At 42.0% G+C, this 24,941-nt stretch overlaps 1 protein-coding gene across 2 annotated transcripts; it reads left to right on the top strand.

Annotated features, from left to right (window-relative positions):
• Window positions 1–1,259: 1,259 nt before the first annotated feature.
• fam49al (family with sequence similarity 49 member A, like) lies at window positions 1,260–16,611 on the top strand. 2 transcript variants are annotated; one of them, XM_085345908.1, is made up of 10 exons: window positions 1,260–1,329; window positions 6,985–7,106; window positions 8,726–8,831; window positions 11,551–11,687; window positions 11,825–11,902; window positions 12,192–12,308; window positions 13,815–13,894; window positions 14,189–14,315; window positions 16,377–16,447; window positions 16,548–16,611. In XM_085345908.1, the coding sequence occupies exons 1-10, from the start codon at window positions 1,260–1,262 to the stop codon at window positions 16,609–16,611; spliced, it is 972 nt and encodes a 323-aa protein (XP_085202034.1). The 2 variants fall into 2 exon arrangements, with proteins under 2 accessions (XP_085202034.1, XP_085202033.1); XM_085345907.1 differs by lacking the exon at window positions 1,260–1,329 and adding an exon at window positions 3,256–3,328.
• Window positions 16,612–24,941: the final 8,330 nt, after the last annotated feature.

The raw sequence follows: 24,941 nt of genomic DNA, 5'->3' as shown, positions 1-24,941 counted from the left end.
GAGGCAGTTCTTGGAGAATGAAGGACCTGACACCACTGACTGCCCCCCTTGCTGTTATAGGCAAAATAGAGTAATCTGCTCTATAATTTACTTGGATAATTTACTTTGATTTTCAGGGTGTCTTTGAATTCAGCTCTCTGTAAGATGATCATTTTCATTTCCATCAAACAATGTGGGATGCTTTCATGCCTAACACACTACAGAGTCAACATCAGCATAGAAACATCTGATGTGTTTTTTAAGTGTTCACTTAATTTTCTTGAGCGGTGTATAAACAAAAATAAGGAGCTTCCTTAACGGCATAACAGGTCCCCTTTAAGGAGGATGACTTTTTTTGGTGTTTTTTGCTCTAAACTTCCTGTTTAAGCAGTTTTAACATTTTAAAAATCTTCTTGTTCCACAGTATGAAATGTTTTGTGCACGTGTTACTGAAGCTGTGTGTGATTCAGTCAGAGGTAAATCATCAGCATCATTTCAGACACAGAAATAAAATTCAGCTGGCACATCTGATATTTTCATTGAGATGTGGACAACTTAATGCATATGTACTTACTAGTAGTTTGGAGCATAGACGCTCCTGTTAGTGTGATAAGTGGCAGAAAAAGAGCCTCACCAGTTGCCAAATTGATCTTAAATGGGCCAGACCAGTAAAGCCGTTAAACACCTTGAAATTATTATTTTTTAATTCTATGAAATCATTCTGAAAACCTCTGTATTTCATGGAGAAATAAGCTGAAAAGCCCGAGACTTTATAACGTACCTGTCTGACCACAAATTTTATCTCTTGAGCTTGGATCCTTGGGTTCACGCTCTGGCATCTGGCCCTGTGGTCTGAAGAAGTATCTATAGACTGCTGTATATAAAGAGCATTAGAGGGGAGCAGTCTGCACATGGCAGGCTTTTAGTGGGTTACTATAGTAATGTAAACGGATTAAAACCACCGCTCAGCTCGAGCGACTCCCAATGAGTGAGCTAAATGATTCATGGCTGGATTTGGGCCGTGCTGTAATTGAATACAGCATATGCGTATCGGACACAAACTGCGATCGGTGTCATCTGTGACTGGACGTCCGGCTTCGCTCTGCACATATTGCTTAGACAGAAGGATGCAGAGGGGAAAATTAGACAAGTGCAGATGGGTAAGAAACTAAAGTGCGTCTGCTGCGTCCTCCATGTGCCGGTTGTGTATTTTGATGCAGGTTGCCAGATCCAGGGTACTGTATGCATTTTGTTGTTTCCTCCCGTCCAGGTCGCCAGCCATGGGGAACCTCATTAAGGTCCTTGGCAAGGATTTAGAGAACTGTCCACATTTTTTCCTGGACTTTGAAAGTAAGTGGGCGCCAGGGTTGCGTGCGTGTGTCCGTGTGGTTGAATTGTGAGTGTGTGGAGTGGAAGTGTGTGGCGGGGAGGGGGTGGGGCCAGCTGGTGGTGATTTGATGGAGTGTTGTTGAGGGTGTGGTTTGTCATTAACAGACACTCTTTAGTCCCACTCTCCACACGAGGAAACCTTTGTTTCATGAACTTGTCAGCCGTCCACAGAAATCAGATATGATAAGAAGCCAATAAACAGAAACAAACCAAACCAACAACCTCAGAGACTTGACCGTAAAATAGAGAACAGTGACCACAGGTAATTGAAAGCAGCACATGGGGTTTTTGTCTCATAGAAACTCACCTTTTAAAAATAAATCTGTTTCACTGCTCCAGTTTTGAGTCACATACATGACGCGCAGCTTTCATAAAGCGGATGCAAACACTCCGAGCTGCACCAGTGCTACGCAACCAGCTGTACTTTGCATCAAATTATACCAAACTAGAAACAATCTGTTTTTATTACACAGTAAACAAACACAGTCATATCCTAATTACACTGCAGTTATGGGCTAATTAGAACCTGTGCATAATGTTTCTGGATCCAAAAGTATTAAACCTAATTACATCAGGTTTGGCCTTTATTACAATGGGATGAAACACAGAGCAAGACTTTATTCTTTCACTTCATTTTACCGCACGGTTCTCTTGTAATGTGTTTCATTCACACTCTGGATGGGTCCAGTGTTCAGACAACAGAATTATGATAGTTTGGCATTTAAAAAACTGTTGTTTCATTCTCAATTTTCTTTGTATCAGTTTAGTTTTAGTTAGTTTCCAGAGTGGGCAGGGTGAACATTTGTTTTAACACTTTACAAAGGCCCTCGCAGTACTGCAGACATCACAGGCTCAACAAAGCCTCATCAGGCAAGCTGTTAGTGGTTTATCAATGAGTGTATTCCTGTTTTACAGTTTATTTGTATTTTAAAATAACTGATTTTTTTAATCACCTAGTTTTAGCTTTTAGTTTAGTTTTAGTTAACTATAATAACATTGCCTGACTAGTTTTAGGCCAGTGTTAGGCTGTTGGAGGTAATCCTATAACAGGCAGAATGCAGGAAAACTGATACGAGCTCACTAACTCAACAGGACTTGAACGCATCAAGATGCATGTGAAGCAGTTATAATGAGCAACAAATGGCCTTGTAATAAAGTAAAAACATGGTCAACAAAGGCCCAGTAAATGTCCTCTGAGTGCAGTGTTTTCAGTGTCAACCAGTAGAACTGGATACTCTGGATCTGACAGTATATGGAGTTTCTAACTAGATCATAATTAAGGTATTGTGTCTAATCAGAACATATTATTCCTAGTGTTTGTCTAATTTGATAAAAGGAAGCACAGCTGATTAAGTGTTATTAATGCAACAAAAAATAAAGTGCGCCCCTGAAGTATTTTTTAAGTCGTTATCTTTATATTTCATGACTTTATTGCAACTTTTGATTTAAATTTTCTGCACCAGACTCAGGTAGTTTCTTGTATTTGAGTCTTAATGAGTTTCCTGTCTTCCAAAATAAATAAATTCAAACTGTTCTTGCGACAAACTGTCTTGAGTTTGAGGCTAGTAGCGCATTCCTGCGACCTTTGATCTTTAAGTTTGATTGCTTTTGGAGTCGGCACCTCCTCATGAAGGACTATTTTATCTCAGAGGAAACAGTGAGAGTGGGATTAAAGACGTTCTGCGTCCACGTTGTCACGCTCCACCCAGGACATATTCCCATCATGCCATTCCAACAACGTCCTCTCATCCACCTCGACACCCTCACCTCTCGCACAACGCACACCCACCTACACCTCACAGGCACGCACACGCGCGCACAACCCCTCCCAACACCCATCCCCCCATCACCCACAGACTTCTCCCCTCTCTCTGTTCCAGGGGGCTCATGGGAAACCTCCTGAAAGTGCTGGCTTGCGCCGAACTTGAGCATGGCCCAATAGTTTTCCTTGACTTTGAACGTGAGACCATCCGCTTCTTATTTTTTTGAGTTATCCCTTTCTCTCTGTTGCTTCCCCCCTCCTCCCTTTTATTTTTTGGTCATATCATCCATCTTAGCTGACCATTGTGTCATCTTTAGGTCCTTAGTTATATTTTATTTCCTCCTCAGCTCTCCCCCTCCTCACCCCTCCTCCTTTTCTTTATCTTTTTGATTTCTGCTCTGGGGACCGGCATTTGAAAGGCATCTGGCTTTTTTCTGAAGGGTCTTACTCACGCACGCTGCATCCTATTAGACGCAGACAGATGCACAATAGCAGGGTGGCACTGCAGCAAAAAGAAAATAAATTCATTAATGTTAAAAACTGACAACAATAACACTTTGCTCTCCAAAGCTACAAAGAGCTGAGGAGAAACAAACAGAGAATGCCAGTCCTGTGTGGGTTTCTGTTGCTCGGGGATGACGATGGCTAACAAAAAGTCTATCGTCATCCCTCCACCTCCTCATCTCCTCATCCCCTATTGTACGTCTAATCTATTTGTGAGTGTGAGTGTGCGTTAGGAGAGTGAGACTGATAAAGAGAAGCTGAAGTATGACTGCGAAGAAAGGCTAATGATTTCACCTCTGTCCCCTCTTTTCTAATTTACCCAGTCAGTGAAGTATGAACTTTGCAAAGCATCCATCCTAACAAATCTTTTTTTTTACTTCATTACTCAGTGTTAAAATCTTTTTGTAGTTCATGTCAATTTATAATTTACTTTGTTAGCAGGCTCGGCATTTAACACGAAGTTCAGTAAGCGAGCTGACATGTTTAGAGGTTTTCTTGAATTGTTGGGTATCTTTGAGATTCAGATTTTTTTGTTCCTCTTTTGATGAGTTTAAAAAGCTGTGAAAAAACATCTCCAGTGAAGATCTTAACACTGATTATGAATTTTTAAGATGTAGATGTTTTGCACTGTATCCCCAACATGCTCTGCACCTCCTCAAACATCCCCTTCTCCCTTTTAACAGCTGCCTTCCTCCCCCCTCTTTCTTTACCCGCTGTTACAGTGGGAGTGGGAGAGCTCACTGCTGGCAAGAGACGTCAGCCGTCAAATAGGTTGAATTTCCCCTTCGTGTGTCGGGCCTGTGATTCACTTTACTTCAAAAGCGAGTTGGGATGAGTCAGACTCGGGAATGGCAGCTTTGGGAGCGTCCCTCCCCCTCCTCATCCACCCCCCTGTGCCATCTGTGAGCTCTCCTTCTCCACCTGGAGACACACACTCACCTCTGTCACACAGCTTCAAGTTTGGTTTCTCGTTAAACTATTTATAGCTCGGCGCTGATCGCACCTCCCTAACACCATTTGAAGGATAAGATGCAATTCTGACCACTGACAAAAAGATTATCAGGATGGATGTCTGGACTGAGCTGCTGTCTGTGAAAATCATCAGTCAGCTTGAAGTCATCCTCAGACTGAATTATAGCAACCTCTGTGTCTTAAAACATCTGAGAGAAATGGTTTGAGAATCAGGGAAGATACTGCTCTCACCGTGAAGCTGTAATCAGCCAACCTCGGAGAGAGAAACAAACTTGCACACATTGTAAAAATCCCCCTGGGAGCACGACTAAATACAAAAATCAACAAGTGAAGCTTGAGGTTTATCAGAGTTGTGTAATACTGTGATAGTTATGGCCAGATTTCCCATATCCATAATGAGACTTCTGTCACAAACAGTGTGTGCGAATCACTCACTGCACTGTGTATTATAGTTAGGGTCGTCCATTTTATTCAATTATCTAAATTTTGTGTCATTAAATTTATATCGACGACTCCCCGCAGTAATTCCATCCACTGCATGAGCTTTATATATGCAAAGTAATAAAATTAAGTAATTTAGCTCAATTCATTTTAATTTTTATGTTGCTAAATTACAACAACGAATGAACCATAAAAGTGAAGTCGAAACCTTAGACCCTATCCCTGGCTTTTTTCGTTATACTAGCGCATGCTAACACATTCTCTGCTCCGGGTTCATATCATTAACTGTATATTAAAAATGGACATCACAACTGTAATGCAACCAATTGTTTTCTGGAAAATAATTTTTTTAACGCCTCTAATTTGGCATTTTGACTGTCAACCTTCTCTGCTGATCAGCTAATACTGACTGCTAGCTAGCTAGCTTAGCTAATGAGGTGCATCTGTTATTTACTTAGCTGTACTTGGGATGCTAATTTGGCTAATTTGGCTAGCAAAAGACAGGGTTAAAACAAAATAAAGAAAACTACACAGCAACGCCTTTTAGTAGAACCAAAAGTGTGGGCTGGATATGAATGAGAAAACTATATGATCACAATGTAGCCTTGCCTGAAGTATACTATGCTGTATTGTTTGAACTACAGCTTACAAAATGAAATCATTCTGTATTAAGGAAGACTTTAAATTTGCAACTCAGACCATAAATAGTTCTTTAGCTAATAAATCAAATTAGCAGCAGGATAATTGTCTGTAAAGATCTATAATTGATTAATTTTTTCCAACCAAAGGCGTCCCCCCTGCTGGCCAGTATAAAGAATGCAGGTTTAAGGCAGTTCAAGACTGATACCTGAATATGTCCATCTTTTATATAGAACTAATTTAGCTTACAAATATGAGGGCATTATCAATCACAAGATCTTGGCATAATAACTGTATTTAATACAAAGCAATTATGCTATACTTAATTAATACCAAGTAAACATAATGTGTTGTTTACCAGAATAATGAAGGGGGGCATTAGAGAGAATTCACTAATGTTGCACTGCTTGCTGTGCTTATAATGGCAGCTGGTGTGCACGCAGGACAGCAGATATACCTTGATTACTATTTCTCCGCAGGGAAGCAGCGCCTCGGGGTGCAAAAATAATCAGCAGAGCTACCACATGTAGCGAGCTGCCTGGGCACACTCCCACTCTTTATACCTGAGTCAGAGGCAAGAAAAACCAAACACATCGCTGACTCAAGAGAACCCCTCCTAATTGTGTCCCTGTAAGCACTTCATCTGTCCTGCGTGCATACATGAACGAAGCAAAAACTATGACTGGAAAAAAACTGAGATAAAGACTGAGCATGCCCAGAGGTTTCCCTCTCTGCTGCTTATTTTTTCTCACAATTAAACTTAACAGTCATTAAAAAAATCATTTCACAGACGTGTAAAGGGAAAAGGAGAGTGAGAAAAATCTATAAGACTATTACATCAGTCTGATTCTGCTGTTACACCTACCCAGGCTTTGGTACATTTATGCTGAATGGGCAGTGGACATGAATGGTTGCTTTTACAGCGACTGCAGCCCATCAAAATGCAAAACTCTGTTCCCTGACACGAAGCCGACTTGTTATATGAGTAACCACAAACCTCGCTGTGTGACAGAGCGCTCTATGAGTGTCCTGTTATTGTTCTACCTGTAGGTTGTTTATTGGCCAGATTTTAACCTTAGATATTTACACATGCAATGATTACTCGTTGTCTTTCTAATTCTTTGCTAATCTCAGGTTTCTATCTGGCCTTCTAGGACATCATCATCTAAGCTCCTCACTAATGCTCTCCCTTTCCTCCCTCCTCTCTGTATCCCATCACCTCTGCTCTTGATATTTTCATCCCGTCATGACACTTTCACTTCCCACTCCCCGTCCTTCTTCCCTCCCTGCCCTCACAGATGCCCAGCCCACAGAGGCAGAGACGGCCGTGTGGAACCAGGTCAGCGCCGTGCTGGAGGAGGCTCACGGGATCTTGGCCGAGCTGCAGTCCTACAACGGAGCGGGCCAGGAGATACGAGAAGTGAGCATGAATCAGTCGAGCCCCCACTGCAGCATGGGGAAACTAGCGCTCATGTGTGATGCCAGGGTTGGAATTCTGCCGTGCAGCAGGCACCGAATCTAAATCCAAGCAGAAACACCAGAAACATTTCATGCAATATGTCGTTTCCATAAATATAATCAGCTACAAAGCTGGTACACTGGTCCTGATGATCACATGGCACACAATTAACTGTCTTCAGAAACATTAATGAGAACCACTGCTGATAGCTTAGCTGTCAGGATAACTACATTTATAAGTGCTGAATCATTTCCTTTCCTTGCATCCTAACTCTGAGGACACAGATACTGTATGCCGGGGGCTATAGAGAAGATAATGTATTATTAATTCCACAGCAGAGAGAAACTGAGGAGAGTATTATTACCAAACCTGAGTAAAGATAACTAGAAATATATCTTTAGTGATAACATGCAACCAACAGATATCCTGCTCTGCATTTTTTTTACACTGAGGCATTTGTGAAATATTAATCTTGACTAAATATGTGTCAGTTTGCACACTTTTCCAGGACAGAAATGGGAACATTTAGATGATCCGGGTTCAAAAAGTCTTCTTTCATATTGTTGGCAAATTGGAATAAAAGGGTTTTTTTTGCAGGAGGGATTTTGGAAATCTGTGTTTATCACTCCATAACAGCCATTAAAAAGTCAATTTTCACTGTGTTTTAGCAATGAAAGGGGCCATAAATCAGGCTTTGAAGGGCTATATGAACAGCTGATTGTGTAAAAACCATCAGGATAGAGACAGAACAGTAAAGCTGTTCGAGTGGCGCTTTTTGGCTCAGAGAATTAGAAAAACTCATAGTTCTTTCTTTTTTAAAAAAATTGGGGATATCTGCTGGCAAAAGAAAGTGCCGTCACAACAGGATTATATGTCTTATATATTCAATAGAATAATTTACAGGAAAACAAATAATGACAGTCATAAGGGCTTATTATGGAGCTGATATGTATTGATTTGCTGCTGAAAATAGCTCTGAGCAAATGCACCAATTTCCTCTTGTTTAAACAGCTTTAAGCACTGAGTTAGCCTCTGCAAAATGTTTTTGTGCCCTATTTAAAGATTTACACCAAAAGTAGGCGCAAAACGAATATATATATCCACACAATGCTGACTTTGACAAATTTGATTACATGTAAATTTTACCTCTAATTTTTTTTATAGGAGTACAACATAGAAGGCACATTGGCTTTAATGAAACTCGAGGAATGACTAATTAAAAATGAATAATAATTTGAAGAAATAAATGCTTGATTTTATACATTTCAGTTACATTTTACCCAAAATAATTATTTAATGTTTATGAGGGCAAATAATTGTTGTTGTTTTCTTTCAGTGTAAAGAAATTGAGAGTTGGGATTAACATGTTTTGATTTGATTTATTTATTGATTGTTATTTGTTGATGCAAAGAAATATAAACCATTTATACTTTTTCTTATCATATTGATCAGGTGAGATTATTTGAGGCCAATTTGAGTGTGTGATACTGTGTGTGAGATCACTGGTCAGAGGAAAGGACAGGGAACAAAAAAGATGGCAAGGTTTTTAAAAGTAACATCTGTCTGTTACTGGGCTGCAGGCCATCCAGAACCCGGGCGACCTCGCTCTTCAGGAGAAGGCCTGGAACGCAGTGTGCCCTCTGGTGGCCAAGCTGAAGCGGTTCTACGAGTTCTCCCTCCGACTGGGTGAGTGTGGCCGTTGCAGTCTATGAAAGCATTTCAGAGAGTGATGTAACCCCATCTCTGGTGGCCATGTTGGAGCTGAAAGCATCTGTAACATGAACCTAAAATCTAAAGAGACGGCATTTGCTGTCAGCTGCTCATTTATGAGCGAAGCAGGGTTGTCAGCTGGGTGGATGTGCTGCAGAGCCAGAAGAAGGCAGGAAAATGAGTGGAGATGAGGTGATGGGTGCACCCCTCAGATTAAAGTCTCTGTCCTCTGTTTATCTCAGTTTGAAACAGCTGTTTTGGTATTTAGCATCTGTGCTTCATTGCACAGGCTAGAGCTGATCGTACTACAGCACTAGCTATTATACTGCTTTTTCTTTTGTTGTTTTTTTAAAATTGGCATCTTTTCAGCAATTTCAGGATGTGATAAATCCTGTTAAGACTGACTGATGAATGCAGTCAAAAGTGTCCACGCCGCATATGTTACCTTAAACAGGAAGGAGGTCCGTTTAAAGTGATAAAAACGGGCCTTGGCATTGCTGAGAGCTCCATCAGCATTGTGCCTTTCCAGGCTTGACAGCATTCCTCAACAAACACACACACACTCACATTCATACTCCATGATGTCCTCTCAGCCATCTCTGCAGCATCCCGACCCAGCAGCAGCCAGGCAGCCGTTGCTACGGAAACAGTGGTCCACAGTGGTCCAGCGCGGAGAGAAAGAGAGAGAGTAGAGAGAGGAGTATGAGCAGAGAAATAGAGTTCAGCTGCCGCCTCTGCGCTGCCTTCCAATAATACTTTCAGTCTCAGGGACATTGTGTTCTCAGATTACCATACAATGGGAGCTGGCCAATAATTGATGATAATGTCTGGCGGCTAATGTAGCTATGAGATTCAGTACAATAGAGATCACATACTTCCATCATGCTGAAGAGAAAGGGTGGCAGTATGTCCCAGCACCACCTTTTGCTTTATAGTTATTTGATCAAAGGGGGAAGTAAGGGGTGGAGAGGTCCAGTTTAACATTAACAGCTGCTGCATCTCTATAAGCTGTCAGAGGATGGAGATCGTGCACTCTGTGCTCTCGGCAGGAGCGAGACTGGGGTATCAGCCCAGGGCCTCAGATGAAACAATTCCATGTTGTATTTATAGAAGGCACTCGTGCATTTTTAATGCAGAGGAAGGGATGGAGCCCCAGGAGCTTTTGCTTCTGAGGCATCAACACCACTGTACGTACAGCCTCTGGAGTCCGGCTATGGAGTGTGATTTGTTGCAGACTTAGTTTAACATCATGGATGACACGGGTGGGATAACCATGGCCACTGCCTCTGCAGTCACAGCCACACTCAGGCTGTGTGAGCAGCTGTAGCTTGATCTGTGAACATGCAACATGCAGTCTTTGTTTTAGCAAGGAGCGCTCTGTTAAGCCTGTGGTCACTGAGGGCAAATAAAATCCTGCTGAGAGCCTTAATGAAAGTGAAACTAGCAAGACAATAGCAAGGAGAGCATGCAAGTGGGTATTTTGGATTTCATGCTAAGCAGAAAAACATTCATCATGTTCACCATCACGACCGATGTCTGTTTACCAGTTCAGGGAGGTACTACTGCATTTGCTTCCAAAAAAATAAATACATAAAATGTTGGACTGATCTGCCTCTAATCATCTCACTCACGACCTACAAACTGAAACTGCTCCCTGAGAGCTCTGCCTCGAAGTGTAGCTAAATATGCAACATTAAAAATGCAACAGACATGCTGTTTCAAATCCCGTGGCTCCACTGACTGTATATAAAAGATGGAAATTGCCACTGTGACGAAACCTGTTGGTTTGTTGAATTCAATTTTGGAACTTTATGCAAAGAGTAAAAGTATGGAACATAAAACTTCTTGCATGTCCTCTTAGGTCACGAGACTGCAAATAGTATAGATCTGTCAAATTGTGTATAGCATATAGTGTTTGTGGGAGCTGCCAGCCACAAGTGGCCTGTCTGCCGAACCGCAGTCTTCAAACGTTCTTTCTGCTGTGATAAAGCCATTTTGGTGTTTATACCGTGATAAACTTGACCCCTTGTCCCAGGTGCCCACGCTGAGCTGTTGCATAAAGAAATAAATAAAGAAATTCTTTCCTTTGCTGTCAAAAACGATTTCAGTGTAGAGGCAGCAGTCCTTTACTAAATTTACACCTTTGTGCATCCTAACGGGACACACATCAGAGAAAGACTTTTAAGGCTCATGCAAAATGTAGAAGACACGCTGGTAATGATTTCCTTTTAGGAAAGCAGCTTTTCCGTTCGCATACTTTCACTTCCTCTCAAGCTTTATTTCTCAGACCAACTGTTTGGCTCCCATTCTAAATTTTTGGACACCTGAATAATACAATAATACAGAGAAAACATCCAACAATCAAACAACCCCCCTTTGAGCAAGCACTTGGCGAAAGTGGGAAGGAAAAACTCCCTTTTAACAGGAAGAAACCTCTAGAAAAACGAGGCTCAGGGAGGGGCGGCCATGTGGTGTGACTGGTTGGGGTTGAGGGGAGGTAGATAAGACAAAAGACACGTTGTGGAAGAGATTGATGACAACGATGATTAATTGTATGTATTTTAGAGAAAGAAAAAAGAAGAAACACTCAGATCCTGGCTAGATTAGAGAGGATTACATAAATCTGACCAAACTAAGATAAAACAGCCAGGTCCTAGCTGGACTGGATGAATTTCTGACTTGGATCCATTTGCAGAGAACGCCTTGCGCAGCCTGCTGGAGGCGCTGACGAGCCCGCCGTATGCTCCCATGCAGCACCTGGAGAGAGAGCAGGCCTTGGCCAAGCAGTTTGCCGAGATCCTCCATTTCACCCTCAGCTTCGATGAACTAAAGGTGAAGGAAATCTTTGTTGTTGTTGTTGTTGTTCTAATTACAGCCCTCAGATGCTGACCTTTACTGTACTGAAACATCAATACGGTCGTTGAGCAGCCTTTGTGAAACTAAATGCCACCTTCTCTCTCGCCGTGCAGATGACAAATCCAGCCATTCAGAATGACTTCAGCTACTACAGGAGGACCATAAGCAGGAACAGGCTGAACAACCAGCAGGTGAGGCAGGCCTGGCTCCGGCTGTTTGCACTGCATACATGATCAAATGGTTCAGCGCGGCTTCAGTTCCCCTCTTTAATCATTAATGAAGTGGGGGTGTCCGTTTCCTTCCAACGACGCAAAGACGTGTACAATCAATATTTCATCTAACTTTCGAGTTATACAAATTAACACCAGGGTTGCCTCCATCATTACGCTCTCCTTTCACCAGCTGTGTGACATGATTATCGGATCGTCTGAAAACAAACGTTTGTTTTAAGTGTGACATCTGTTTTGTTTCGGCGCGCAGCTGGAAGCGGAGAACGAGGTTAACAACGAGATGGCAAACAGGATGTCGCTGTTCTACGCCGAAGCAACACCAATGCTGAAGACTCTGAGTAACGCCACCACCAAGTTTGTCTCAGAGGTACACGTCATCCACTCACTGCTTACATGTGTTTATGGCTTAGTCCACATTTCCAAGAACAACATTCCAATCAATAATATTGAATAAAGTAGTGGTGACACAATTCATCCTCAACAATGAGTAAAAGACCAAAAGTATTCAATGCAGACAAGGTTTCTGGTAGTATTACCCCATTTTTTGGATAAAAGTCAAATGTAGCTCTTTGGAGGATAATTCTACCAGCTGTAATTCAGTGAGTGAATCTGATCAGCATCATCCCTTTAAATTTAACTCGATGTCTTTAGTGTAACCTAACACTGACCAGGAACACCACAGCTGCTCTGCACCAGTCAGCCATGTCAACACAGCACTGTAGACCAGGGGTAGGCAACTCCAGGCCTCGAGTGCCGGTGTCCTGCAGATTTTAGATGACTCCTTGATCCAACACAGCTGATTTAAATGGCTAAATTACTTCCTCGACATGTCTTGAAGTTCTCCAGAGGCCTGGTAATCAACTAATCATTTGATTCAGGTGTGTTGACCCAGGGTGAGATCTAAAACCTGCAGGACACCGGCCCTTGAGGCCTGGAGTTGCCCACCCCTGCTGTAGACTAACCACTTTAGCAAGTTTCTTGAATTCTACTGTATTAATTTGCAGTGAAACTTTCATATATGACAGTAAGCAGGCCCCAGCTGATGGGGGATAGAGCTGCTCCAAGTGTGGGGCGACCAAGCAAAAAACAAAAAAATAAAATAATGATTTTTATTTAGAGAAATTAAAGAAACAAGAGTACTAGATGTCTCCTGCTAAACTGAGAGCAAATGAAAGGACTGGGTTGTTAACTGCTTTTGGGTTCTAAAGAGGGGCTAACCCAAGTTACAATGACCAGTATAAAAGGGAGTCCTGTTTCCCTCACTGTGGGGGTCTTAGTCGTAGACGTGGTCATTGTCAAGACATCTGGGTGTAACTAAAGTAGAGTCAGTAGAGTAAAGTAGAGTCTGTCAGCACAGAAGTGAAGCTCAATAAAGCGAATAGAAGAACAGAGCCCTCTATATAGATTAGATCCGAATTACTGTGTGTCTCTATGTACAGTCTGTTTTTGCTGTGCTTGTAAGAAAAAAAACAAAACCATATACTTCCATGGTACATTCGAGTTTTCACCTCAGGCGGCCATGTTGAACTGCTGTGTGAAACATCCGCCTTCTCCTGTCAAAACGCAGTTTTACGGGCGAGGCAGCAGCCTTTTGCTAACTTTACACCTCAATGCATCCTGATGGGCCGCACGCCACACGGAGAAAGACTTCAGAGGTTCGTGCCATATGTAGAGGGCGTGCTGGGGATGAACGCCTTCCAGCATAGCAGCTGCACAGTCCTCATGCTTTTTGCCCTGCTTTGTCGCCACCTTGTGGCAGAACATTTTGGCGCAGGCAGTGCAGTAAAGTGTAGAGGACTTTCTCACATTGTCCGCTCATCCAAATGGAAGCCATTTTTACATCTTCTTTCATTTCCCTTTTGTCTTTCATCAGAATAAGACCTTGCCCATAGAGGACACCACAGACTGCCTGAGCACCATGGCCTGCGTGTGTCGCGTCATGCTGGAGACTCCGTAAGTGCTTCTTGTCTCCCCATCTTCTTTCGCTCAGTCCATCTCCTTGAATGTCAGAATCCTAAATTCGAATTAACAGGCTCTTTCACTGTGCCGTATAATATGTCAGTAATTCAATAGATCGACGCTCAGAGTCCTTCATGCTAAATGTGAAATGTTTAATCTTTATTCTGTGTGTCTTTGTGTGAAGAAACTCTCATCTATAACTTGTTCACTGGTATTTGGTGGACACCCCCAACCCCCGCCGTGCCCTCTGTTAAACAGAGCAAATATTAACTCCCGTTTTTGTCCCAGGGAGTACCGCTGTCGGTTCACCAACACAGACACTATGCTGTTCTGCATGAGGGTGATGGTGGGCGTCATCATCCTGTATGACCACGTTCACCCCGTCGGGGCTTTCGCCAAGACCTCCAAAATTGATGTGAGTACAGCAAATACTTGCATACTTTGAAAATAATGGCCCTCTGTTGCATGTGTAAAGCAAAGGAGGTTAATCTAGTGTACCTGAGGGGTCCTGCTAAGCCAACAGTTTGGTTAGGCTGGTCATCAATCACAAAGCTTTAGTTGACCAGTTGCATTCATTTCAATCTCCATATTTTTATTACTGAGCTCCACCAGAGAAGATCTGCACGACTCAAAGCTCAGAATAATCTTTTTATGTCATAACAGCTCAGATTATCTGCTCTCTGGAGCATGTTTGTAAAGAAGTGTGATGAGTGTTGAGTAACAGACCTAGAAAAAAATGAAAATATTTAAATTTTGCATAAGATGGATGGAGTTGTTAATAGCTGGGTATTGTGAGCATGAATGTAATGTGGGCTTTGTTATGATTGATGCAAATCCATTAGCTTCAAATCCCCAAGTTTCATACCAAGATGAATGCCTCTCTTAAATGTTTTTGTCTTTTTCTACCCATTTATTACCAGGACAAACTGATAATAAGGAATTACAAATAGACGAGCACAGAACTGATACACGCTGTCCTTTATCAGTGACCCACATCTTCAGCTTCAGTTAATTGACGTTGGTGGGCATTTGTTCATGCACAGCTCTCTTTAACTCCTGTTGCACTTTGATTGCAGCACATTTTCTTTTTCAGACCTTTTGTTGTAGAGTTGCTGCTGTGCTTGGGAACCAGCTGTTTTGACAGATGGCCTCACATTTGACTGTAGAGTACTTCAATATACAGAGGAGCTCATGGTTGACTTAATGACAGCAAGGTGTCATTAAGGGCTGCAAAACAAGCCCAAGTCATCACCCCTCCACCACTGTTCTTGACAGTTGGTTATGGGGTGTTTGTAGTGATATGCAACGTTTGGTTTTCTCCTTTCTGCGCATTACGTAGTGCTCTCCACCAAAGTAGAGATATCAAACATCTCCACTTTGGCCCTGTCTGTCCAAAGGGCATTGTTCCAGAAGTCTTGTGGTTTATTTGGATGCAACTTTGCAAACACAAGACATGCTGAGAGCAGAAGCTTTCTCATGGCAAACCTTCCAGTCAAGCCGTACATGTTTAATCTTTTTCTAACTGTACTGAATTTTAATGAATGCTAAAATTTAACATTCTAGCCGAGGCCTGTAGAGTCTGAGTTGTCAGTCTCAGTTTCATTTATTTGCTGCATTTCATTATAGTTCATCTGAGTGTGTTTACAGTAGATAAAAAAACCACCAAATCCTGTGTAGGTTTAAGATGAAAATAAAAGCTAACACACACACACTCGTAACTGCAAGCCTGCGAGAACTTAGTCTGTTTTTAAATGCATGCAAGGATTTGACTGACCTCACATCAGCAGGACAAGATGTTCTGGGGAGCTAAAAGGTTCATGAGAAGGAATTCAAAGGTAATTCTGTAGTCAACTGGGAACCCGTGAAGTCACTTCAATAATGGGATAACATGTTCACATTTCTATGTACATGTTAGGAGTCCAGACAAGTTAAAGTTGTCCTACTGATGATTCGGATAATCCCGGTAGTCGAACCTGCTCGTGCTCGATATGAAAGCTTGGATCAGTTTCCCAGAGTTGGTTTGAGAATTTTTAACTTGCGGGATATTAAGTTCCTGAATATGATACAAAAAGCTGTGATCACTGTCCGAAAACGACGCCATGGTTCATGGTTCCTGACCTGCTCACCGAGTTTCAGAGAAAAGGATGATGCATTTAAGACGTAGCTCTTGGGTTTCTGTGCAGTTTCTCTGGGTACAGGATGGTCTGATCTGGGGTGAATTTAGCTTTTATAGAGGTGTTCACACTTCCTGTTGATCAGTTAGTCAAGTGCATTTGATTGGCGGCGCCTGGCTGCTACTTGCCCTCGTAACTCCTAAGAAAGCAGTGAGGGTGTACTGAGACAGGAGGCTCTTGACAACATTTCATAAATGTGTGCACGTGAGTTTGGGTTTTTTGCAGCAGCAGTACCAGGACATGATGTGATGTGAGCCCGCTGACCTTTCTCTAATGCCCTGTGTTGTCTTTGTGGTGGGCAGATGAAGGGCTGCATCAAGGTGCTGAAAGAGCAACCGTCTAACAGTGTGGAGGGACTCCTGAACGCACTGAGGTGAGTATGAATGTAGAAGAGTAGAAAGGTACAAATCTCCTCCTCCTTCCTCGCTCTGAATAAATGTGAATGTGACATGAATGTGCTTCTGCTTCTTCAGATACACGACACGGCATCTACACGATGACAGCACCTCCAAACAAATCAGGGCCCTCCTGCAATGAAACAAAGAAGAAAAAGAAGCGACCAGGAGGGGAGGAGGAGGGGAAACGAAGGAGCGCACTTGAAGGAGGAGGAAACAAACGCTGATAAACCTGTTTGTTTACAACGAACAAAGAGAAAAATCATCTCCGGGGTTAAGTGCGACCTGATGACAATAAGAAGAGGAAAATAATTATATATATTGTCAGCTGTCCATCATTCTGTCTCTCATTTTGTAAAGTAAGAAAAGAAGAAAAAAAAAGAAGCCAGAAAAGAAGATATAGATATATATTAAGAAAAGTGAAACACTGAGCAGCAGGTGAAGAATAGGTAGGATTAAAGAGGAAGCTATATTGGAAGATTTAAGGTCAGAACCAACTGAAAGTGTACGAAACAAAAAAGGAAGAAAAAAAAAAAGAGGGTTAATGTTCCAGAAGTAGTCTGACGAGTATTTTTGCACACACTTTGAAAACATCTCCTTCCCCAATGAAATCTGATCCCAAACTGGTTCCCATTGCTTGAACTGGAGGGGCTCTCCTTCAGCTGCACTGGTCTCCACCGACGGGTGAATCATAAAGCAATGTGATGGATACACTCCGGAGATTTGCTTTTACCCGTTTCACTTTCTTTCTGGTGCAGCTGGAGGAAAGCAGGCAGGCGGAGACGGGACGCCTCTGTTTTTGCCCCGATTTCTTCCTCATCATCCATCTATCAAGTATATGCTTTTTTTTCCTTTAAATTTCTCCTCATCACCAACAAAAATGTAAAAAATAAATAAATAAATAAAGAGCCGCCCGTGTCGTGTGCCCCAATGCCGTTTATGTTCCTGCACACAAAAACCATCTTGCCAGCTGTCTGGCTTTACTTGAACTACGTCCTTCACTCTCTCCATGGTGCTAATGTGGTTTATCGCAGCTTCTTATCTGATATCGTTTGGCTGTGATGTGGGACATACAGTGATTTTGTCATCCTCTTCTTTTGTGCACAAGTTAGCCACGATGGCGAGTGAGCCTTCAGCATCTCAGTGCGTAAAAAAAGGGGGTCAAATCTGAGAGGGCGTTTTTAGGGAAACCGCAGCACACTTTTAGTTCTTCACCCAGTGCCAAAGCTTATTCTGTTATTACATCGCACGTGAGTCAGGCTTGAGGGTTTGATGGTATTATTATATCACTCATCTTTCTTTTCTTTTTGTAAAAGAGGATTAAAAAGCCGAGACACACGTGAAAAACAAGTGGGAAGGTGGTCCGATTTACATACATTTTAAGGGCGATCTGAGTGTTCCGGTGTAAATACGTGAAGCTTTTCACAGCGGGCATCCACATGTTCCCCGTCGGGGAATATGAAAAAACCACCATCACAAACTCACACATAAAAACTCGAGTGCTTTCTTTTAGAGTGAGGTTTAAAAAGTCCATCAATAAGTGGGAAATAAAAATGAAACTAAAAATGATCCAAAAGGAGATTCAAAAGAAGTGCTGTAATGTCTAGAGCCCTTAGTTACTTATTTAATTTGACCTTATAATATATTTTCTATACAGGGGTATGTGCGCGAGCATATTCTGTATAAATACATAGATGGCATGTTGCAAAAGTTCTGACAGAAATGTGTAAATAAGGTGTTTTTATTCATTTTTAATCGTTCAGTGATGCTGAAATTGGGTATGTGTTGTCTCTCAGAATTACCATGCGTTTGGCTTGGACCATCGGACTTGCCGTAGTCATAGGTTTCAGAAATTCAGCTTCATTAATGGCGAATGAACCGGAGGGAGGGGAGGGACGCCAAGTGGGGAGGGGGCCGGGGCTGTCCATTTGCTTGTTATTTTGTATATTTTGTGCAACAATAAACTTGTCATTTATTACATTCAACAACAGCCGTCCTGTGTCTGTTCAGTCATGTGTAGGAGTAATGGTGCTGGGGGTGTGATGTCAAAAACTGCAAGTGAAAATCACATTTTTCTATAACAGGGCTGTCAAACATAAGGCCCGCGGGCCAGAATCAGTCCGGCAAAAGCTCCAATCTGACCCATTAAACAGAAGATTGGAAAATGTAAAGAAGGATGTAAATTCGAAAATTTTTACTATGTTTTTAAGTTTTACGTATTTTCCACTTCCCCCTTGGCTAGTCGTACTGCATCACACCAAACTAAATAAGTAAAAGATAAACAATGAAATGACAGAAAGTTCCTGTTTTTTCACCACTATAGAAATGTAGGATTTTTATCACGAGCTTGCTGTAAAAACAAACAAAAGAATAAGAGGACATCATGTCAATTAACAAAACAAATGTTCAATTTATAATTTAGGTACATCCTGTATGATGAATTAACAGAACTTTTTCTGTCATTTTAAACATCTTTTTCTTACAATTTAATCCCAAAGCAGCATGTCTTTCGCATGTAGAAAAACTGAGATATGTTGCTGAAATTGCACTTCTTTTTTTTTTATATTAAAAATGTGTAGTTAGACTTCTTCACACTGACAGGAAGAGAAGCTTCACTGCTCCAGCCCACTTAAGATCATAGCAGCCTGTACTCTGCACACAATGTAAAATAAACGTGACGTCCCCGCTCTAAGGTAAACTCTCAGTAACAGTGGTGTAGTCTGCGGCTTTAAATTACAGGAAATATTTGACTGGAAAGCAATTAAATGATTATATTCAAAGTCATTACAAATTTGGAATAAATCATAAAGTGTTAGTTACTTTTCAGTGTTTCCTTTGGTTTAACTCAGTCCAATGAAGACACCTAGTTACATGTGTGAGTGTTTAATGTAAAGAAACAGTTTCACAGTGTGTAATATTGCGTAGGTCACAGTGGTTTTGCAATAGTACCCACAGTGGGAGGGCAGGTGACTTTAATGGTGCAGGAATTGGTCTGTAACTGCAGGATGTAAACTCCAAATTTTGCACAAGAATGTAAAACTTTTTTTTTTTTTTAACTAGAATTATTTGCCATCAATCCCCATAAATCTGTTAAAAAACTCTCAGAGTCAAGCTACTGCTCCTCCCAGTTGAAAGGAGTTGGGTGAGGCGTTTCAGGCATGTCCTACGCCGAGGAGGCCCTGCGCCAGACCCAGGACACGCTGGAGGTTACATCTCTTGGTTGGCTTGGAAAAGCCTCGATGTCTCCCTGGAAGAGCAGAAACTGGATGGACTGATAAAGAACACAATCCACTGCATAAAAAATATAAAAATGTTAAAATTGGATTTAAACATTTTAAATAAACCAATAAAAATTTTATTTTCATGACTAAAACAATCCACTGTTGCAGGCTGCAAGAATACAAATGGAAAAATCTAAAGTTTTAAACTTTAATGAACTTCAAATAAAAATAAAATATAATTTACTCGATATGCTGACCAAACCACGGTGCATCCTGAATTTGAAAAAAACAAAAAAACAAACAAGGCAAAGTAATGGAGGCTGAAATGTAACATTTAGACTCAATTCATACACTTAGCCCAACATAACTCAATGCCAAGCAAGAAGGTATCTGATGTAATGTTGCAAATGCAAAATCTTCAATCGGCACATGAATTTTTAGTTTTGCTTTAGCCACGGTCAGCTTGTCAGAAGGAGACACACCTGAGTCCTGAATTAATGATTTGTATTAAGTATTCATTAATGAACATTACTGTGTTGTAGCATATCAGTCTCCCCACCGAGAGCTACTGCAGGATGTATTCCAGTCACTCACCACAAGGGGGCAGCAAACGTCTTTATGAAAGACTACAAACCAACTCAAACTGCGCCTTCTCTGCTTGTTCCCATCAAAACGGCAGAAATGTAATTCACCTCAGCACAAGAGCCCTACCAACACTCACTTTGGCAGCGTGATGAACATCAAACAGTTCACGAGGTAATTCATGCGGTGCTCCAAATAAGCAGTGCTGTTGAGCAATTAAACTTCAGGTATGGTGCGGCACCTGTTATGATGAATAAGCTGCAGGAACATTCAGCTGAGAGGTCAGTCTGACTGAGCTGTGCTGTAAGGTGTGATTGTTGGAGGGTGTAAAGTAGGGCAGGAGATAGGAGAGCTTGTCAGAAGTTATATGGAAATGAGAGCAGCGGGCTGCAGACACTGAACCATGTTATGGGATCAAATTCAACAACAGCTTGAACAGAAAAGAAAGCGGCTCTAAGAAAATATTATAGGCTGTAAATATCAAAGTGGGCTTATCAGCTCATCCTACTGTTTTCTAGATCGCACCTTTTGAAGCCTCGGCGTGAGTCGACTGAGTTATAAGAAAAACTCCACAAAGACCAAAACCCACTTTGTGTACTGAACTGTAAACGTGATTATTTCATGGCTGAAGTTGAGCACTTTATCACAGGAGTCTGCAAAGATTTACTCAGTCGTGGAGCATACTTGCCAACCTTGAGACCTCAGAATTACAGAGACATTCAAAAGGGCTGTGGGGGAGGGGTTGTATACATATACATATACATATATATATACAAAAAACTTGAATTTTATAATGTTGTTTTTATCAGCTAAAATAAGTTAAATGTCGCAGTTATTATTGTCTGGCCGGAAACAGCGGGGGTGTCCACATTCAGAAGCTGTGTCCACCTGAGGACCTTGCCTTTAAGTGACTTATATATATCATGTTTAACCTGAGTAGCGAAAGACCGCGGGGGTTTGAAAACGATGTGCCAGGAGTTTGCTGTTCCGTCGGCTCAGATATTTGAAGTTTACGCAGCTACATTCTCGCCTGAAAATACACTCAACAAAAATATAAACGCAACACCTTTGTTACTGCTCCCATTCCCCATGGGATGGACGTAGAGACCTAAAATTCATTCCAGATACACAATATAACCATCCCTCCCAAACAGTGGTCACAAATCAGTCCAAATGTGTGGTAGTGGGCACATCTGCCATATTGAGATAATCCATCCCACCTCACAGGTGTGCCACATCAGGATGCTGATCTGACATCATGAGTAGTGCACAGGTGTACCTCAGACTGCCCACAACAAAAGGCCACCCTGGAATGTGCAGTTTTTTGCGCTATTGGGGGTCTGGGGACCCAGAACCGGTCAGTATCTGGTGTGACCACCATTTGCCTCATGCAGTGCAACACATCGTCGCATGGAGTCTATCAGATTGTCAATTGTGGCCTGTGGAATGTTGGTCCACTCCACTTCAATGGCTGTGCGAGGTTGTTGGATATTCGTGGGAACTGGTACACGCTGTCGTATACGCCGGTCAAGCACATCCCGAACATGCTCAATGGGTGACATGTCCGGTGAGTATGCTGGCCATGCAAGAACTGGGACATTCTCAGCTGCCATCTGCCCTGAACAATGTGAACCATGATTCATCCGTGAAGCGCACACCTCTCCAACGTGCCAGACGCCATCGAATGTGAGCATTTGCCCACACAAGTCTGTTACGGCGACGAGCTGGAGTCAGGTCAAGACCCCGATGAAGACAACGGGCATGCAGTTGAGCGTCCCTGAGACGGTTTCTGACAGTTTGTGCAGAAATTGTTTGGTTGTGCAAACCAATTGTTCCAGCAGCTGTCTGGGTGGCTGGTCTCAGACGATCTTGGAGGTGAACCTGCTGGATGTGGAGGTCCTGGGCTGGTGTGGTTACACGAGGTCTGCGGTTGTGAGGCCGGTTGGATGTGCTGCCATATTCTCTGAAACGCCTGTGGAGACGGCTTATGGTTGAGAAATGAACATTCAATGCACGGGCGACAGATCTGGTTGACATTCCTGCTGTCAGCATGCCAGTTGCACGCTCCCTCATTGCTTGTGGCATCTGTGGCATTTTGCTGTGAGACAAAACTGCACATTCCAGGGTGGCCTTTTGTTGTGGGCAGTCTGAGGTACACCTGTGCACTACTCATGATGTCAGATCAGCATCCTGATGTGGCACACCTGTGAGGTGGGATGGATTATCTCAATATAGCAGATGTGCCCACTACCACACATTTGGACTGATTTGTGACCACTGTTTGGGAGGGATGGTTATATTGTGTATCTGGAATGAATTTTAGGTCTCTACGTCCATCCCATGGGGAATGGGAGCAGTAACAAAGGTGTTGCGTTTATATTTTTGTTGAGTGTATGTTAAAAGTTTATTTTGCAACCCAGAAAGAGTAATAAGAGTAATATTAAAACTAAGTAGCTGCAGTAGTAGTAGCCATTGTTGGAAACTGGAATTGGATGGGCCAATCTGGGATATGGTTTTTCAATTTTGTTATCCGGGTGGAAAATCGGGAGAAATTCGAGAGAAATCCGGGAGAATGGTGGCTCCGGGAGATTTTCGGGAGGGGCATGGAAAAATTGGGAGGGTTGGCATGTATGCTCGTGGAGTCAGCCTCAAGTGGACATTTCAGGAACTGCAGAATTACAGTTTGTTTAATTTTTCAGCTCTGGCAGCTGCTGCTTAAGAAATACAGACAAAATGATGGAAATGTGTCTCATGCATAGCCATGCATTTCCCTGAGTAAATTCGGCAAATTCTAGGAAGAAATTATTAAACGTCAGATACAAAGTTTTCTTTATTTCTGGTAAATGTACTTTTCTGCTATACGATGGAAATATCAAAACACAAAAACCAGGAACCAAATATACTGGTAGTTCCCAAAAAGTTAAACCCTTTGCTTCTTTCATAGTAGGGGAAATACATTTCTGATCCCCTCCTGAATTCACAAGTTTGCTCACTTACTAAGAAATTGAACAGTTGGATGTCAATGGAGAGCAACAGAATATCAACCAAAAATCTAGAAAAAAAACCCAAAACACAGTACTGGGAAAAACATTGCTCTTCTTCTACCCTGAAATCTATAGCATTTCTCTTCAAACCACACAGTTTGAAGAGAAATGCTGTGTGTGTGTGTGTGTGTGTGTGTGTGTGTGTGTGTACGTACTTCTATCCATGGGTCTGGCTTTGGCTTCGTGCCCTAACTGCCATGTAATAAATAAAGAACCAGTGTCTCATTTTACTTCCCTAATGTCAAATGTATTCAAATTTAGAGGTTAATGAATCCTTCGCAGCTACTTACTGTCTTTCAACAGACCATGCAAATAACAACAATTTAAGAGAAAGTCACATCAGATACTTGAGTGAGCACCAAACTGTAGTTGTATGTTAATTAATTGCTGTTAGTAGTCTGGGATACACTGGATTCATCCATAAAGACATCTTTGATAACACAATTTATAATAACACAAATTATTAAAACATGTAAATAAATACTTTTCTGGGTTTTTTGCTTATTTATTTAAACGATGTCTCCGTTTGACATAAACCAGCAGAGCTTACAGAGTCATCTCAGATATGGAAATGTCCTTTTCTGTTAGATTCTTTAAACAAAGTTATCTCAGATAACTCAAAAAGTTCCCCTGAAATGTTTTGCAAATTCCCCTATTACTTTGTTGTTTTGCTCTCTTCCCTTCCGCACGACGGCCCGGCCCCCAACAGATCAAGTACTAACCGTTAACTGTCCTCAAGGCGAGAGCACCTTATCAGCATAAATGAGCGCGATACACGTTCAACAGTGGTTTCCCTCCTCTGGGTTCACACGCGGCCTTTCACTGAACTTGGACTCACACACGCACACACACACACACCAGTAAGCATTTTTCCCGCCCACTCTGTCGTTCCCTCTCTAACTAGTCCTGGCATGGCTTACTTCATATCAGCAGACAGTCATTGTCCTCGCGGGCCACAATGTAAATCAGCCTGAGCGGCGTCGGAGTGGTTAGCAACTGCTCTGTTGTACAAATGTGCTGACCAACTGTGCTGAGCAACAGTTCTCTCTGCTCTTTAACAAGCCCGTACATGCCTGAATGTGCAAGCGCGACATGAGGACAACCGTTCTGTGGCAACTTAACATAAAAGATTCAGCGATAATTTAATGCATTCATACTTCAAATTTGCAGCTTTTAGTAAAGCAGGACAAATACATTTAACACAATGTTTGCCCTGCACATGGCAGCCTATAGTCACACAATATCCTTTTGAAGAGGAAGTTAAAACTCCTTTCAAACTTCACTGTACATGTTTAAGCTTGTGATCTTAGCGCAATCTGTAAGAGTAGCTTTGCGTTATTCAAAATTACTACTACTACTTGTACTACTAATGAATCTTATACGTGGCCTTCTGTCTGAAACAACCCATTTAAGCGCTCTTCCATCTCTCCTCAAGCCAGCTTTGTAAAAAACGCTCAGTAAAAGTAAAAAAGCATTACTTGACACCACTTTACTTTGTTCTGATTGGCTGTCCCTTGTAAATACAAAGTGGGAGGGGCTATGTACCTAAAATGACTATATTTGGGATATCCACTCTCACTGATGTCATACGGAACCAACACTTGAAAAAAACTAAATGAAGTGAT

This window comes from Diplotaxodon limnothrissa, linkage group LG22 (assembly GCF_057381915.1).
Source record: "Diplotaxodon limnothrissa isolate DT_005_m linkage group LG22, D_limnothrissa_male_GT1.1, whole genome shotgun sequence".
In the NCBI taxonomy this organism is placed as follows: domain Eukaryota; kingdom Metazoa; phylum Chordata; class Actinopteri; order Cichliformes; family Cichlidae; genus Diplotaxodon; species Diplotaxodon limnothrissa.
The sequence above is the reverse complement of the archived record's forward strand: the minus strand, read 5'-3'. Positions and strand labels throughout refer to the sequence as shown.